The 18,488-nt window shown below is 50.2% G+C and overlaps 1 protein-coding gene across 7 annotated transcripts in view; it reads left to right on the forward strand.

Annotated features, from left to right (window-relative positions):
* SYT17 (synaptotagmin 17) overlaps positions 1-18,488 on the forward strand; it is a 60,121-nt gene that overhangs the window by 18,552 nt on the left and 23,081 nt on the right. For all 7 annotated transcript variants that reach the window (XM_016156994.2, XM_016156996.2, XM_036225509.1 and 4 more), the window contains 2 exons: positions 11,837-11,957; positions 14,201-14,356. In XM_016156994.2, coding sequence (XP_016012480.1) covers positions 11,837-11,957; positions 14,201-14,356 — 277 coding nt within the window. The remainder of the gene's footprint in view (positions 1-11,836; positions 11,958-14,200; positions 14,357-18,488) is intronic.

Consider the following 18,488-nt stretch of genomic DNA (forward strand, 5'->3'; position numbering starts at 1 on the left):
GGACTTCTGCTGTCACACTGTCCTCTTTCTCAAGTGTCGGGTCACCCAGGAGCTGTGACCATGGGGGTTCCCAGACCTCAACCTCATGGATTCCAGATTCCCCAGACTCGGATGAACTTGCACTTGAGAGAATGTGCTGGGAGAGTCTGATGCTGGTGACCCACGGGCCTCGTTCTGGGGAACGCCAGGTGGAAGGCAGACAGGCTTTGGCTCTTTGAGCTGGACAGATGGGTGTGGAGCATGACCCCGCCACTCGCCGGTGGCTATGGGGGCGGGGGAGGGGGTGAGCTGGCATGGCTGCCTTTGTGGCCAGGCTAGGCGGCCGTCAGGACTATGTGCGACGGAGCCTCAGGTTAAGGGCCCTTAGAAGTTCTTCAGGGATGATTCTGAGTCACATGGGGTGGACTATCGTTTATCACCCAGCCAGATTTCCCACGGAGGAGGAATGTTTGATTATGAGCCCAGAAGAAGCAAATGTGTTTAGTCAAAAGTGATATTTGCACACGGCGAGGCTGGATATTTATGTTTCAGAAAATTGCTTTAACCTGAGGTTTGTTCAGCCCGAAGGAACGCCTTCGAGACCTCGGATGTCTGGAATTCGGGGCCCCGCGGCTTAGGAAGTAAAGTTCCCTTTGCCAAGCGACATTCAGAGGCGGTAGGTAGCCACACACGTGTCTGGCACTCACCACGCGCCACGCCCCGGGCTGGGGACTTGAACCTGGGGGCTCAGAACCGCCATGAAACGATCTGGATTTCACGGAGAAAGTCCTGCCCGAGGGCTTTGTAGGCGGATCCGCCCCGTGTCCCTTGAGCAGGATGAGGTCGTACTTTTCGTAAGTGTGTCCTCGTTTCGTGCCCGTGTGCATCTTGTCGCCTTCCACCTGTGGAGCCATCGCCTTAGGAGGAATTCTGCGGGCGCCGGGAGCCGGTATTTCACGAAGCCGTCAGAGTCTGGGGGCCCTGATCGCGGCTTTCCTTGGGAGCACCAGATTGACTGGATTTTTGGAAGTGGCCAAAGGACAGTCTGATTTCTAACCAAGATAGGTGTCAGTGTGGGAAGTGCTGTTTTCATTGAGGAATAGAAAAAAGAACCGCATGACTCCAAAGTAAAGGGATTTACTTTCTCGGTGGCCCCCAAAATGTCTATATTCATCAGGAATCTTGGTTAAAATTGACGGAACCCCTCTCAAGCTCGCTCCGACCTAAAAGGAAGGTCTGTGGCAGTCTGGGCTCCACACACCCTGGGTCCGGGTTCGGGCTGTGTCTTGGGGACCCCTCTCAGCCGGAATGTTCCTCGGCTCCGCCTTCCTCTGTCCCTTTCTTCTCAGGAAGGCCCTTCCCATGTGGAAGCAAGAGTGACCACAATTGTCCCAGGTTTGGCTCCTGACAGCCAGGCCACCTTAGCAGAATGGGATCCTCTCTTCCAAAAGTTCCAGAAGTCCCAGGGAGGATTCCCATGGGCCTTCCTCCCTCCAGCCTCACCTTTGTTCCATGTGGTGAAAGGGGGCCCGTCACCACATTCATGGTCCAGGCTGTCCCCACCACCGAGGGCCTCGAGCTTTTGATTCCTGGTTATAATGTGAACGAGGAGGGGAACCCCATGATTTGCACCACGCCTAGTCTATAGATGAGAAAACTGCAGCACAGAGAGGGTGAGTGGCTTGTCCAAGGTCACACAGCGTTCAGTGACAGATAGGAGGCTAGAGTTAGGTCACCTGACTTCCAGGCGGGAGGCTTGGCCACTGTGCCACACTGCTTTACCCCACAAGGGAAGAGATATGTGGTGGCTGAGAGCACAGGCCCCGGAGTCACACAGACCTGGCTTCAAGTCCCAGCCTTGCCATCCTTTATCTAAAGGCATGGGCTTGGGAGGATTGACTTATCATCTCAAAGCCTCAGTTTCTCCATCTGTAAAACGGGGGTCATGTGGTATCCTGCAGCAGGCTTGTACTGGCTCATGGAGCTGATTGTTAAATCTTCAGGAATTTCACAAGTTACTGACTTTATGTTGGTAACTTGAAGTCAGCCATATGTGTGAAATGGCCAAATGCAACAAATCAGGGCTTTTCCATCCCCCTGGAGAGTTAAACAGTCAGCACACCACCGACCACGGCAGTATTTACTTTGGAGAGTTTTCCTGGGCAGTCAGAGGGCTGGTTCATGAAGGCTTTAAGAGCACAGAGCCTGGCACGTGTAGACAGTGGTGCCATGTGGCGGTCAGGAGCACGGCCCTTCAGTCCCGTAATCTTCAGGCAAGAGTCCACCTGGTCACTCCCAGTGCTGTGACCTTGGGCAGTTATTCAATGTGAGTGAGGACCAGGGGGGCACCGATCTTGAGCCTCCAACGCTCAGCGTGGGGGAGGACGCTGGCTGGTTTGGTCACGTGGCTATCTCTGGGACAGTCGCCTGGCTGGGGAGCAGAGGGGGTTCTCTAGCCAGGCAGGGTCAAATGGCCAAGGTCAAACTGCAGCCAAAGAGGTTATGATACCGGAAGGAGTGATGAGGGATACCAGATAGACAGAAACAACGGGTACCTCCCGCGGCCGCCCCCCCAAACCCAAGACTGAGAGGAGGTGCCGTTTTTCTTAACAGTGACGGATTCTAAGGGTAGTAGATGTAAGAAAGGAAAGTAGCGGAAAGGGATGGTCTGTGCTTTTATTTCTTTTTTGTTTTTTAGATCAGTTGATTGATGTAGTAGAGTCTTAACCACCTGCTAGGCCACGCACGGATTATGGGCTTCGAAGTCTGACAGATCTGAGTTCGAATCCTGACTCTACCACTTACTTACACCTTCATCCATTCTGTAAACGTGTACCGAGCATTCAGGCAGGACGCCAGTGTCGTCACAGGGGACGCTCACTGTGTGACCTCGGGAAAGCTACTTGCCTCCTCTGAACCCCAGTTTCCAGTGGGAGCAGGGAGTTAGAAGCCGAAGAACATGGCTGTCAAGAGCGCACGATCCGGAGTCAGCCTCTTCGGGTTCATAGCCTGTTTTCTGCTTTCACTCATAACACTTCTGACACCAAATGTACGGGGGGTTTTTTCTCCACAGCAACACAGTCCCCCATTTGTCCAGGCACCGACTGGGTGCCCCACTTCTGATCCTAACCGCCTGGCGGTAGCTCAGACCCCGCGGGGTAAGGGCTCAGTTCCACAAGCCTGCCCTCGCTTAAGGTGCTGGTAGCAAGTCCCAGCTTGTCACCCATACTTATGACCGACCCAGCTATAAATCAAGGGTTCTCGTGACCTCTTCCTCAGCTCCCGTAATTTGCTAGAATGGCTCGCAGAACTCAGGATGGCGCTTCGCTTGCTACTTGTTATAAAGGACGCCACCCAGGAACAGCCCAATGGAAGAGGTGTACAGGACAAAGTGCTGGGGGGAGGGGCACAGAGCTTCCTTTCTCTGAGTGGACCACCCTCCCAGCGTCTTGACGTGTTCACCCATACAAAAGCCTTCAAAACCCTGTTATTTAGGAGTTTTAATGAAAGTTTCATTGCGTGGACACAAATGGCCATTGCTGATTCGACTCAGCCTCCAGCTCCTCCACCCTCCCCAGAGGATGGGGGTTGGAGCTGAGAGTTCCAGCCCTCTGATCTTGCCTTGGTTCTTCTGGTGACCGGTCCCCGTCTTGAAGCTATCTAGGGACCCTGCCATCTGTCCTCTCATTAGCATACAGAAGACACTCATCACTCTGGAGATTCCGAGGGTTTTAGGAGCTGTGTGCCAGAACCAAGGGCAAAGACCAAATATTTCTTACCGCGGCACCCCCCGGCTCTGCTGCCTGCTCTCTGTGTCATGTCAGGCACATCCCTTGACCTTCCATTGTCTCAGTTTGTTCATACGTACAATGTGGAAAATAATAGGCCCTCTCCTACAGGTTCGTAGTAAAGATTAAGTGGCAAAATAAAAGAAATTGCTCAGAACTCTGTGCCTGGCACGTGGTGTGCTCTCAGTAATGCCGGTTATTAACATCATCATCACCGTCGTCAACATTGTCATCATCATCATCATCATCACCATCATCAACACCATCATTATCACCATCACCATCATGACCATCATCACCACTATCAACACTGTCATAATCAACATCATCACCGTCATCATCATCACCACTACCGTCATCAACATCACAACACCATTACCATCATCACCATCATCACCATCACCAGCAGCAACAGCACCATCACCATCGTCATCATCATCACTGTCATCACCATCATCATCATCACCTCCATCACCATCAACACCATCATTATCAACATCATCACCATCATCACCACCATCACCATTATCAACACTGTCATAATCAACATCATCACCATCATCAACAGCACCACCATCAACATCATCACCACCACCATCATCATCACCATCATCACCATCACCAGCAGCAATAGCACCATCACCATCATCATCATCATCATCACCACCTCCATCATCATCAGCGCTGTCATCACCATCATCATCACCTCCATCACCATCATCAACACCATCATTATCAACATCATCACCATCATCACCACCATCACCATTATCAACACTGTCATAATCAACATCATCACCATCATCAACAGCACCACCATCAACATCATCATCGTCACCATCACCATCATCATCACCACCACCATCATCACCAGCAGCAATAGCACCATCACCATCATCATCATCGCCGTTGCCATCATCATCATCACCACCACCATAGCAGCATCATCAACACTGTTGTCATCACCATCATTATCACCACCAGCATCGTCATCAGCGCCATCAAAGGATTCATGAGAGAACTGAATGAGATAATGCATGCCACGTGCTCAGTCAGTATTTTCTGCTGTGGTTATTAACTTATTTAGTGACCATGACCGTGGCAGGCTAGGCGTCCAGGTGTGACGGAGGGCTGTGGGTAAGCTTGGAGGATGTTTAGGAGTTGAAAGTGACACGAGGGAAAAGAGCGAGAGGGGCCACCGGGGCCTCGCTCGGTTTGCCACATCAAGGGGTTTGGTGGCCGTGAGTGCCGCACAGTGTGGGGGAGGCGGGGGCGAGGATGGTGTGGGGTGGGGATGAGCTCAGTTTGGGGTGTGGGGTATTAAGGGCGGCCATGACGAATCCATGTGGAGACTTCTAGTGGGCTAGACTAAAGATGCCTAAGTGATCTCATCTGATTGCTGTCCCTTCGAACACCCATGTTACCAGTATTTCTGGGAGACCATTTAAAATACTACTTCCCGGGCCCTCTGTGTGGTAGAGCTGGCACCGGAATGCAGGTCTGCGACTCAGCCCTTTGCTTAATCCACCATCGTGGCCATAACAAATCTCTACGAACTGGATGGCTGCAGCAACTGGAATTTAGTCTCACAGTTCTGGAGGCCAGAATTCCAAAATCAAGGTGTCACTTCGGCTGGTTCCTTCTGGAGGCCCTGAGGCAGATTCCGTTCCATGCTTTCCTTCCGACTTCCGGTTGCTTGGCCATCCTCGGTGTTCCTTGGCTCACGGATGCATTACCTCGCTCTCTGCCTCTGTCGGCACGTGACATTCCTTCTTCCTTCTGTGTCTCCCTCGGTCTGTCCTTCCTCTTCTCAGGACACCACCCATACTGGATTTAGGGCCCCCCCCCCACTTCAGTGTGACCTCATCTGAACTTGATTACATCTGCAAAAATAGTAGTAATAATAATAATAAGGCCACACATTCAGGAGTGCCAGGTGTAATTCTTCACCATATCTTTTGCGAGACAAAATTCAACGCGCACCAGCCACGCCACCGCCAGTTACTGGAGCAGGAGAGTTAGGCGAGGACGTGGACGATACGGTCCTTTTCCACGGGAGTTATAGTACATGAAAAGTGAGAGAGTTTCTTACAAGAGGCGCAGAGCAGCGAATAATTACACCATGAATGAGAGAGAGAGAGGGAGAGAGTCAGAAGGAGAGACGGCCAGAACCATCAAAAGAAGAAGGAGGCGCAGCCAGAGGGAACTTTTAAAAAAAAAATGTCCATCCGATCAGGAGACTCTGCGTGAAGCCTTCTGTGGTTCCCTGGCCCTCGAGGTGAGCCCAAACCCCTGACCTGGCAGCGAGGCGTGAGCGCACCTGCCTTTTCCCAGGCTCAGCTCTGTGCACACACACCCCCGGCCCGCCCCTCGTCCCCCCTTCACGGTCCGTATGGGCCTCCTCAGTTGTCCGGTGTGTCTGCTCCTTGGCCCTCTAACTCCCGCTCCTGCTTCCGCAGGGAAGTCCAAGGAAGAGCGGTTCCCACAGCACCTGCCAACGTGCTAATTAAGCCACCTCACAACTAATTCGTTATACATAATAGTTAATTAAATAACGTTTACCCACAGGAGCTGCATTACAGGGACCTCGCCTGTCTTGCCCACGCCTCTGTCCTCTGTGCTGGGTACTGTCACCCAGCCAGTGGATCGTCGTTGTGTACCTACTGTGTGTACCTACTGTGTGCTAGCCCTGTGCCCGGCGCGTAGTAGAGACTCTGAATATCTGTTGACTGAGTGATGGGTAAGGCTTGGTGGGACACAGAAAAGCAGAGGAGGGGCTGGGGGCTGGACCCTGCTGGCTCGAAGGCCCTCCTGAAGCCTGCAGAGCTTCTCCTGGCCACTTCCGTTGTAGGTGCCCTGGGCCATCCTGGCTTCTACTCAAGGGGACTCACTGTAACATAATCTGTCCACTGCTGGTCTTTCGTTATAAACACTGAGTCGGTAGCCGGAGGCCAGGCTGCAGGCCCGTCATTTCAGATTTGCCCTGAAACATTGCATGTTCGGGAGCAGTCTGCCAGACAGCTGTCTCTGCAACGCTGGGAGCTCGGTTTGGGGCAGAATCAATATCTCTTTCGAGAAGCTTGAGCAGCTCTGAAGTAGGGCGATCTGACTTGGATGGCCATTGAGTCCACACGTAAAATCTCAGACGTCAGAAGAGCAAGCTTCTCTCACATCCTCCTGGGAAGGTGTAGCTTCTCACGAAGGATGGAAACAAACCTTTCTCTTGGCCGACATTCGCCGAGGGTGCGTCCCGTACCTGGGGACAGGGACCAAAGTAACAGCCGATCACTACCCTTAATGAGCTCACAGCCTCGGGGGGCCAGAGAGACAGCGGAAAGGAGGGTCACCACCTCAAAAATGAAAGGAGAGCCTTCTGTCACACCATAGGCCAAAGTCAAGTCCAGATGGCCGGAGGACTTTCATTGGAAAGGCCAAACTTTAAATTTTAGGGGGAAAAAGGAGAATATCTGTGTGACTTTAGTGTAGCAAAGAATTTCTAGAAAAGCCATAAAGTATGAATCATAGAGGAAGAAAAAAATGCATGCATTCTATCATGTTAAAATTATGCATTCTGTTCATCAGAAAATATGGTAAAAAATTAAAAGCCGACCCACAAACTAGGAGAATATGTTTGCTTCACGCATGTAAGAGTTTGCTAGGACTGTCGTGACACAGTACCCCAAATTAAGTGCATGGCCTCAACAACAGACATTGACTGGCTCACAGTTCAGGGGGGCTGGAAATCTCAGATCCAGGTGTTGACGGGGCCATGCGCCCTCTGAAGGTTCTAGAAAGGAGCTGTCCAGACCTGTCCCTTTGCTTCCGGCCACTCCTTGGAGCAGCATGACTCCATTCTTCACGTGGTGTTCTCTCTGCGTGCTTGAAACTGTGTCCACGTTTCTCCCTTCCTTAAGGACACCGGTCATATTGGATTAGAGGCCACCCCCCTCCAGTGTGACCTCATCTTAACTAATTTCATCTGGCAAGACCCTGTTTTCAATAAGGTCACGTTCTGAGATACGAGGGACTGGAACTTAAACATACACATTTTGAGGGGACAGAATTCAAGCCGTAATAACACGTAGCTGGTGAATAATTCAGAAGTATCCATAATATTTAAAAGCCTTTTTGTAAATTAATGAGAAAAATAAATACAATAGAAAAAAATGGGCAGTGCGAAACAAACAGGGTTTTCAAAGAAGAAGAAGCATGAGTAGCTGATAAGCATGAAAAGATGCTCAACCTTTTAAACAGTCAGGGAGGTACAAGCCAAATCCGCAATGAGATATCCATGGACAGGAATAATTAGAAATACAATCCAGTGCAAAATGTGGATTGTAGCCACAGCATGGACACATCGAACATTCCTACTGAAATCGATATATGACTAGGTATTTGATGAAAAGCGAACAATAACTATTTTAGCAACCACGGTGGTCCCACGCTCATTTGTCAGAATGCTAATTCCCAGTGCCAGTCGCGTGGGGACACTTCCGTCTCTGCCAGTGGCCTCGAAGTTCAGACCTTTTGGCTAACGCTCTGGCAATTCATGTTGAGTGGCCGAAAAAGATCTGGATATTTTTTATAGGTGATATATGCTTCGATCCCACCCTGGGTTTTTTTGGAAGGATGTAATCTAAAAGAAGAAGAATGTCAAAGCACCCAAAGATAGGTCGTTAGAAATAATCTAAGCACCTAGCAATAGGAAAAAGGAAAAGTATTTCAGCCAAATGGGCTATTCTGGGCAGATATTAAAAATGATACTTTACATATCTAAACAGTAGGAACATGGAAAATGTGTATCTACTTAAATTTAAGGAGCAAGGGGAGGGTTTCTAAATTCGCCTCTGTGGTCAGTGCAGCTCTGCAAATATTGTTCTGATATAAGTCTGGAAAAGAACTCGAGAAAAGAAAGCATTTGATGAGATGTGTGTAGTGCTAGGATTGTGGCTGGATCTGCTCCATCGCCCCCCTGCATTCCTGTTTTAATGTTTGTGCAGTACGTGAAGACATAAAATGTTGCTCCCAACCCAGGAGAACAAAGGTAGGGGAGCTGGGAGCAGCTGCATTCCGGCATTAGCACTGGTAAAAGTTGTGTGCACACACCTACCCGACACCCTCCGCTCCGTGCGACAGAGAGCGTGCCCTTTAGAATCACTTCAGAAGGAAGTATGGCAGGAGGAGAGCCGGGCTGTTGTTTTCCCCAAAAAGTGCCTTTTGTCCCAAATGGTTTTCTTTGATTTTCTTTTTATCGATTAGAACTTAGCTTTGTTCAAAGGCTGCAGGGAGAGAGGATTTTTGTCTGGGAAGAGAGCGGAGCGTTTGCACAAGCCGGCTGCTAGGAGCTTGCAGAGTGGCTGGTGTCTGGATTCATTTGAGTAATTTACAGTCTATTTTGGTTCTCCCAAGCTACCCGCCGTGGCTCAACCAAATTAAGCTCGTCAGGCTCTTAAAAAGGAAACAAGGCCTGTTTATTTGTGACATTGCCTTGGAAGGGAACAAGTAGACGTGGCAGTACCTTCTCCCACCTCAACGTCTGTTCTCTTGAGGTTGGACGGGGCGGGTGACAGATGTCATGCGGGGTGACCCCTCTCCGACTGAGATGTGGCAGCGGTGAGCCACAATGCTGGGGGCTGCGCAGCTTGTCCCCACGGTCCTCTGGAGTGAAGTTATCTAAGTGCTCTGATTGTAGTGGAGATTCGGACAGTGTCCTTGCCTTTACAGAGAATGGGAAAATACCCAATAAGGACCAAGTGCCATGGAGGAAATAAAACAAGGCAGTGTGATGGAAAGCACTGGAAGCAGAGAACTGTTTTCCATCGGGCGGTTGTGCAAAACTTAAACGAGGAGGTGACGTTTGAGTCGAAATTCCCAAGCCGAGGGCACAGCGGACACACGCCCCGGGGCTAGAAATGGTCTTGTGTTTTCGAGGAGCAGAGAGAACACAGCCCTGCCTGGCGGACGGGGTCTGACGTGGCCACGTTATTTAGATCTTGCAGACCCGCGATTCTCAATTGGGCACTTGTTCCCTTAGGAGACTCTTGGCAATGCCTAGAGATATTTTGGGGGTGGTATGCTCCTGGCAAATAGTGGGTAGAAACGGGGGTCACTCTTAAACATCCTGCAGCACACAGAACACAGGGTGACCCAACACAGGGTGACCCAGCCCCAAACAGCAGGAGCGCCGTGGTCGACAGACCCTGTTGCAGGCTAGGCTAAGGATTTTGTATTTCATTCTGAGGGGTGGAGGATGTTAAGCCGGGAAGGAAGGGATGGCTTGGTTCGGTTTTCTTTTATAAACATAGAGTATTGGACCAAATTATTCCAGTTCCAACACGATGATCTTATCGGACTAAATCTGGGTAGGAGAAGGGAGACTTCGAAGAGTTGGAGATCCTCCTAGAATAAGCGGTCTAATCTATTCCCTTTGGGACAGCCAGACCCACGTCCTGGGAGGAGCTCTGTGTCTGGCGCTCGGCTTTCCGCTCCCAGCGGAGAAGAAAGCCCTGAGGAGGAAGCGGACAGATGGAAATCACAGCTCGATCTTGTGGCTTGCAGCTGGTGCTTCGGCCTCTTCTGGTCTGGAGAAAAATGGAATCTTTGGTTGCTATTAACATTCGTGCAGGCTGGGATCATGTATAAGAGATGACTGGATCAGCTCGAGGTTCACAGGCTCAGTTAAGGTTTCTCGACCTCGCCACTGTTGCTTGGTGTGTCGGGCCAGATCATTCTGTGTTGCGGGTAGGGCAGGATGTTAGCCGCATTCCTGGCCTCCGCCCACTAGGTGTCAGAAGCAAGCCCCTCCCCAGCCGTGACAACCAGAAATGGCTCCAGACATCGCCCAGTGCCCCTGGGGGTGGGGGGCAGGTCAAATTACCCCAGGTTGATGTAATTTTAATGCACCGCTACTTCATGGATGGCGTCCACAAGGTCACTGTAAATCCCATGACCCTTCAGAGGGGGGTCGGCTTGGGGAGCTGCTGGACTAGACGGTCCTGCTTTCTGTTCCCGTAGCCTAAGTTCCTTACCAGCTGGCTGCTGGTGTGCCTTTAAATGTCGCATCAGACACTTTAGGGACGAGAGGCTAAGAAGACACTGGCCTCAGGAGTCCTTCAGGACCAGCTTTTCCCTTGGCTTGTTGAGAGCCGCAGTTTTTCATGTCTCCGTGGATATATGTGCCACTCCGTCTGGGGCAGGGGCCCTGCAAGTAGTGAGGACCCTCCACTGTCTCCAGGGTTGAGTTAAGGTATGCCCTTGACACCCCAAGCCCCGAAGATTATGGAGCGTCTCGTCACATGCTGTTCAAGATAATAATTCTCCACTCTAAATCACAGGAGGGTCTAATTTCCTCACAGTGATTCTGCCAATATTATTTCCGAAATAGCACATATCCAATTCTTGCCGAGCATAATAATGCCCTCCTTTTTATTTAAAGTGGAGGTCGGGGCATTTTCTGCTTCTAAGGAGCCCAGAGCACACCCCCGTTCTGCCTACGGGAGAAGCCAGCATTGTCTTCACCATCAAACAAACACACACAGAAAACCAAGAATGCAAACAAGTGAGCGTAATGTTATTTGTAAGGAGAATTCTCACTAACTTACTTTAGAAATCCAAATTATTAACCATAGTAGTCAGAGTACCTGGGTCCAGATGCTAGCACTACTGCCTTCTAGCTGTGCGGCCTGGGGGATATATTTTAATCCCTGCGAGCCTCAGTTTCCTCATCCTTTAAATGGGAGTAATTCTAATGTCTCAGACTCCTTATGGAGATCGAACCAGTTATTACGTGAAAAGTGCTCAACGCAATACTTGACGTGGCATTTCCTGTCGTTGACACTTTTCTCGTTGCTTTGTTGTTTCTGCCCTTCAGTGTTTCTTCTAAGAGCAGAAAGAACTTTCTGAGATAGAAGAAAATAATTGGGGACAGAGGCTAAGAGAAGTCAAAGAAAAAGGCACCCACGGTCCACTGGAGCCCACTTGTGAGCTGCTGGAATCGATTTCCGGCGTCGTAGGCGCAAAATAAAAGAGAAAAAAAAACCCAACTTACTAATTGTTTCCTTTCTCTCCAGAATGAAGTGGAGCTGGGGGAGCTGCTCCTATCACTTAATTATCTCCCGAGTGCTGGGAGACTGAATGTGGATGTCATCCGAGCCAAGCAGCTTCTTCAGACAGATGTGAGCCAAGGTTCAGGTATGGTGTGGCCCCTCCCTTTCCCAGTTTCTTTTAACGGGGCGTCCGTTTATTCGGACCCAATTTTCTTTCTCGGCGTCTTGGGTACTATTAATAAGACAAGACCCAGAGCATGGTTAACCTGGGCAAGTACTGGGGCTTCATGTACATCGTCTCCGGCGTTGCCAGGCAATGAGGCAAAATAGATGTAAGCTACAGTCAGCTCGTCGACCTGCACACGCAGTGTGCTGGGCGAGGTCTACGGATCCTAGCAACCAGTTCAGGAGGCGGGGGCCGCGGACTAAGGCCAAGGTCAGCGAGTTTGCTGCCGGCCGTAACGTCAGAGTTGATAACGTACAGCAAGATGTGCGTGAACGGGGACGGTGGCCACCTGCCATGGAAGTGGGTGAAAGTCTGGCCCAAGCGAAAGGGCATCCTGGGAAACGCCGTCACGTGGAAGCTCCCCGAGGTCCTCGCCGACGAGAACGGCACGGTCCCGTGGAAGAGCCTCTGCTCGTGGAGAAGGAGCCGCCCTTCCTCCTGTGACTCCACGAGTGTGCGTCCTTCACCTGAGCCCACTGCCAGTGCCCCTCGGAGCCTTCCGCGTGGCACCCAGGACAACCTGCCCGGAGAGCACCCCCCGAGAACTCAGCGTGCGCTCCCACCAGGGGAAAGCCCCTTCGTGTCGCCTGGCTCGTGGGTTGGCACTCCTACCCCCGGCCGCCTTATGGCAATAAAACATACACATTGGGAGGTAAAACAGATAACAGCCATTGAGGGGAGATAGCGTCCAGAACCAGGATGTTATTAGATCAAGAGGGAAAATAAGTGATGTGCTAGCTCTTAAAACGAAGCAGGTAGAGATGATGCCTTCTCATAACTCCATTTGAATTGGGGTTTGACAGAGACCAGGTGTGATAAGTGCTGAAATCTACGTCCTCCGTGTATTCATGCAGCTGGGAGGAAGTTACTTGACTTTCCAAATGTTATGCCTGCAATAGAGGCACCGTCCTCCAGGTGGCGGTAGTGTGCATTGATGCCGCCTAATGGGCTAACGTGATGGACGCACCCTAAGATTTTTTCCCAGCTCCTTTCAAATCTTTGTACGCCACAGCTCTGAAAAGACTATATTGTATTTAAAGCATCTACTTTAGAGCAAACCAATTCAAACATGAGTTTTAATGACGTGGAAGAGGTCTCATTCCTTCCGTGTGTAGCTTCTCCCATGACAGCAAAGGATATTATCATAAGCAGCCGTGGTTGCTGCGATCTCTTCAGCTCAGTGGTGGAAACACTGTCTTCTCTAAAAGCAATAGCTAAAATAAATTGCTTTTACTATAAGGTGACAGCTGAATTTAGAAGACAGTTTGCGTTCTCAAAAAACCTCACTACAGAAACAGGTTTCGAAGAGGCCAGTGGAAGGAATGGTATAAGGCTGGAGAATTTCAGACTCACCACAGTGGGAGAATCAGTATGATAAAATGATTAAGGGTTTTAGAGTCAAGCTGCCTGGAACCAAACCCCATTTCTACTGCTCGCAAATGATGGCGCTTGGGGAAGTTACTTAACCTCTATAAACCTCAGTTTCTCCATCTGAAAATAACGATATTCCGTTAGATCATGTACATGAGTCTCTTTGTAAACTGTAAAGTGATCTAAGAATGGTAGTTATAATTCTGCCATCTCCGTTCTCCTATGTATGGGCTGTGGGCTCACCAACGCAATAACAGGTTTCCAGGACAGGAAGCCAGGACAGTTTCTTGGTCCGGCTCTTCCTCCACCAGTCAGATCGCCAACAAGTCATTTCTCATCTCGATTCCTCACTCTCCTGATCCGTAAAATGAACACAATGTGTGACACATGAGAGGAGCTCGATAAATATTGGATGAGCACAAAAGCAGCTCGATGGGGGAAAGGAGGAATTAATAGATGGATGGATGGGGAAATGGATGAATGAAAGGAAGGGGTGGATGCCTGGACCGATCGATGGAAAGATGGATGGACTGATAAGAGGAAGAGAGAGCTGAAAAAATGGGTAGGTGGTTAGGTTGTCAGATAAATGGGACGATGGATAGATGGCTGAATGGGTGGGTGGGTGGGTGGAAGGAAGGAAGGAAAGAAGGAAGGGGAAAAGGATGGATGGACGGATGGATGGATGGATGGATGGATGGATGGGTGGATGGGAAGTTGAACGGATGGATGGATGGATGGATTGGGTTTCATTCTGTGGCCAAACAACTTTCTGTGATGTATCCCATTCTCAGACCCCTTTGTGAAAATTCAGCTGGTACATGGACTCAAGCTTGTGAAAACAAAGAAGACGTCCTTCTTAAGGGGCACGATCGATCCTTTCTACAATGAATCCTTCAGCTTCAAAGTTCCTCAAGAAGAACTGGAAAACGCCAGCCTAGTGTTTACAGGTAGGTAGTGTCCCAGACCCTGATGACCCTAGGTGGGGCGTGTTCACCTTACTCTCCTAGAGGGAAAACACACCCAGAGAGGGTACCATTTCAAAACTCCGTGTCCGGTGTTCAGCCACCTGGCTTTGAATCCACTTACCGTCTGTGAACTTGGGCAAGGATCAGAACCATATAGCATAATTGTTACAAATGCGAACTTTGGGGCCAGATTTCCAGGCACTTCCTCATAATTACTGAAGCCTTGGACAAGTTCCCTAACCCCTTTGAGCCTCAGTTTCTTCATCTATTAAGACGTGAGGAATAATAGTACTTGGTAGGTTTGTTGTAAAGATTAAGCGACTTACAGCTTTGGAATAATAAGTGCTCACTTATAAGCTTTGATGATTGGACTCAAGTAGCTTACAGTCTAATAGGGAAATGAGAAAATATGGTCACCTAATTCAGAGAGGGGGATCTTGGAGGACTTAGTGTTTAACTAGAGGCTTCAAATGCCACTCTCGTGGAATTGAATCTCTCGTTTCCAAGGTATATTAGTCATCTACTGCTGCATAACAAATCACCCTAAAATTTAGGGGCTGAAAACACTTAAGCATTTATTACCACACAGTTCCTGTGAGTCAGGAATGCAGGCACAGCTTTGGCGGGTGCTTCTAGCCAAGGTTCTCTGATAGGCTGCGGGCAAGGTATTGGCTGGGGTACAGGGCTATCTGAAGGCTCAGTTAGCGGAGGATCTGATTTCAAACTCACTTACATAGCTGTTGGCAGGATTCAGAGCCTTGCAGGCTGTTGGACTGAGGGGCTTCGATTCCTTCCTGGGTGCCGGCCCTTTGACCTTCCTCAATTCCTCACCATGTGGGCTTCTCCATAGGATAACTCACAACGCGAGGGAGCTAGAGAGAGTGAGCAAGTTGGGGCCGGAGTCTTTTTGTAACCTGATCTCAAAAGGACATCTTTTCACTTTTGTTCATTAGAAGCGACTCACCTGGGCATGAATACCGGGAGGCGGGGCCCGTTGGGAGCTATTTTAGAAGCTGCCCCCCACAACATGGTTAGAATCAGTATAAGTGATGATTACTTCCTGTGTCCTGTGCACAGCAGGGGCCTCACCTGTGTTACTGCTAACATTCCTTACAACCTACCCTGTCAAGTCAGTATCATCCTCATCAATGTATAGGGCTAGAGACTGAGGCTTCAAACCTAAACAATTCCCCCAGACTCTCAAGCTGGCAGAGTAAGGATTCAGGCTCTGGTCTTGCTAGTTCCAAAAATCAAGGGATCTGCGTTTCCTCAAGCACCCAGGGGGTGCTGGCGTCAGGGATGACATCGTGCTTTGGGGGAGTCCATCCAGAGCAATTGGAAGCTCTCATTGGTTTTGATCTACTGTAGAATCCTTGGCTGCAGGTCTCCTAAGAAATCAGGCTGCGGCCAAAACACCCTTGCACATGCAGCATCCTCTGCGGGGACTTATTGCTTCTCAGTACCAAGTTCTCAGACGTTCTTTGCTCCAAGACCCCTCCAGGCAGGTTGGTTCTGGGGTTTCTCAAGGCCTGAAACCTGGAGAGTCTTCAACCCATTAGGGGATGCCTACCCTAAGCAGGTATTACAATCCTGTCTGAAGCTGTCTGTGATGGCTGCTGTCCAAGGTCCTCACTCTCCCAAGGTTTCAGGTCAAGCCCGAAGGCTATGGTTTCATCCAATCCATAAATGGTAGAGGGCAGACAGTGAGAACTACAGTTGAACCTTATTTATGCAATAAGAACTCATGATTAATTTCAATAAATACTTATTTCTACTTTATTCAGTAAGTATTTATTGAAAAAAGATTCGCGTATAAGTGGACCCATGACGTTCAAACCCATGCTGTTCGAGATCACCTGTGTTTTTGATCCGCAGTTAGGGATGCTTGAATGTGGTCCCACACAGAGTTTTGACTGCATGGGGGTCAGCACCCCTGACCCCGCTTTGTTCTAGATTCAACTCTATATTGAACCAAGACCAGACCCAAGCATGAACCGTTGATTCCTAAGCCCCCACTAATGGTAAAGGACCAGATGTTTAGATCAGGGTGGTCTCGGGGGGAGGGGGGGAGACAGCATTGAGAGCCTGACGCTGTCGTACTTTATGACCAACGCAGCACGTGCTCGTTGTGATGAGTGACGCAGCCCAGACACGTGTGAGGACGAGGGATCGGAGAGCAGAGGGGCGGTACGCATGGGCTGCGGGGGCAGCGCCTAGCTCCCGGCTCCGTGGCCTTGGACGAGAGCTGTGTGCTCAGGTTTTCTCTTCCGTACGATGAGCGTCACCATACCAGGACACCTCAGAGGATGGTTTTGTGGGCCGAATGAGATGAATGCGTAGTCAGTGCCGCAGACCGCGCCTCGCACGTAGCGAGCGCTCCGTACCTGCTAACTGTCACTCAGAGGAAGTGCTGCCGTCCTCCTCCCCCGCCTTCCAGTCCCTCCCCCCCCCCCCCCCCCCGAAGTCAGCACCTTTAGCGTCCTGGCCTGTGCCATTCCACACGTCTTACCTGGTTCTCGCACGCATCGCCTACGTGTAGAGGAGCCGGCTCCTTTACACAGGTGCCCGTCGATTCAGGAAGCGCGTAGTGAGCATCTCCTCTGTGCCAGACTCGAGTTCCGGGTGCTGGGACCGTAGCAGCGCACAAAACAGACCATCCCTGCTCCCGTGGGGCTTTCCGGACCATGCCGCGGACGTCACTCTGCAACTTCCTTTCGTGCCGTTCACCACGAGTGTTCGGCCCCTCCAGGTCCGTGTAAATCGAAGCCATCTCACTCTGTTTTTAATGACTGCGTTGTACACCATTCCGTGGTCTCCTATGATAAAAGCAGAGGTTATTCATTGGGGTCGGGGCAGAGGGTTGGTATGGACAACAGAGCTTCAGAGAATTCAACAAGAACTCCGAAAAATACACAGGACAGAAAATTTCACATACAATGCCGAGGTTTTTTTTTGAACCCCATCTGTGAACCCCATTAGGCAGAAGCCTCAAACTAGAGTGCTCCCAGCTCCTCACCCCCCATACATCTCTTATCCGACCCACCACACTGGAGATGACATTTGTCACCTGCGCCCATCAGACAAGACCTGTTTCTCTCATTTAAATGTGGGGTGTGGGGCCCCCACCTCAGGGCTAAAAGCCCATTGAAAATGTTCTTTATAAAGGAGAAAGGATCGTAGGCCTCCATGCCCCCTAGATAAGGAATTTCTCAACCCTGGCTATACTTCGGCATCAGCTGGGAGCTTTGAAATGCTACCAGTGGCCAGACCCAGCCCTAGAGGCTCAAACTGAACCCTGCTAAGCTGGGGTCCAAAGCATGCGCTCGCCTCCTCCCTCTCTCCATCCCTCCCCCGACCCATATATAATTTTCTAAATATTTCTAATGCTCAGTCAGGGTCCAGAACCACAGCTACGAGTGGAAATCCCAGCCGAGAGGGCGGCATTTACATAAAGGGCCCTGGCTGGAATAAAAAAGTACGATTGGCTGGTAGATCTCTAGGCAGAGCTGCGGTTTTCCTGAATTTGAGTGCATAAGGTTCTGACTGGCTCTGTTTATCAACTAAGGGAAGGAGCTGTCACCTCCAGGCTAAGGGTCTGACACCCAGCCCATTAGCCTGTTTCCAAACACTCCATAACAAAAGTCAGGTTGATTTAAGCAATTGAAGCATTTTCCGAGAATTCCGGTAAAAGCCTGTAATTAGCTGGCGGGCTGGGCTTTCTGAGCAGTTCCTTTCCTGTGTGGGATTCTTCTGTAATTTTCAGTCAGGTGATTTCTGCAGCTGAAGCTTAAAAAAGAGGGAGGCAATGGCTTTTCTGACTCCCGAGATGGCAGCACATCGTCCTTCCGGGAAAGCAGAGTGGAGTTTGACCGCTGAGGTGACTGAGCTGTGCTTGGAAGTAGGAGGGGAAAAAAGGAAAGAAAGAAAGGAAGAGAGAAAGAGAGAGAGCGAGAGAGAGAGAGAGAGCGCACGCGAGAGAGAGAAAGAGAGAAAGAGAAAGAAAGGAAGAAAGAGAGAGGGAGGGAGGGAGGGAGGGAAGGAAGGAAGGAAGGAAGGAAGGAAGGAAGGAAGGAAGGAAGGAAGGAAGGAAGGAAGGAGGCTTGATGGTGGCTCT

Source organism: Rousettus aegyptiacus, unplaced genomic scaffold, assembly GCF_014176215.1.
Source record: "Rousettus aegyptiacus isolate mRouAeg1 unplaced genomic scaffold, mRouAeg1.p scaffold_m13_p_8, whole genome shotgun sequence".
Lineage (NCBI taxonomy): Eukaryota > Metazoa > Chordata > Mammalia > Chiroptera > Pteropodidae > Rousettus > Rousettus aegyptiacus.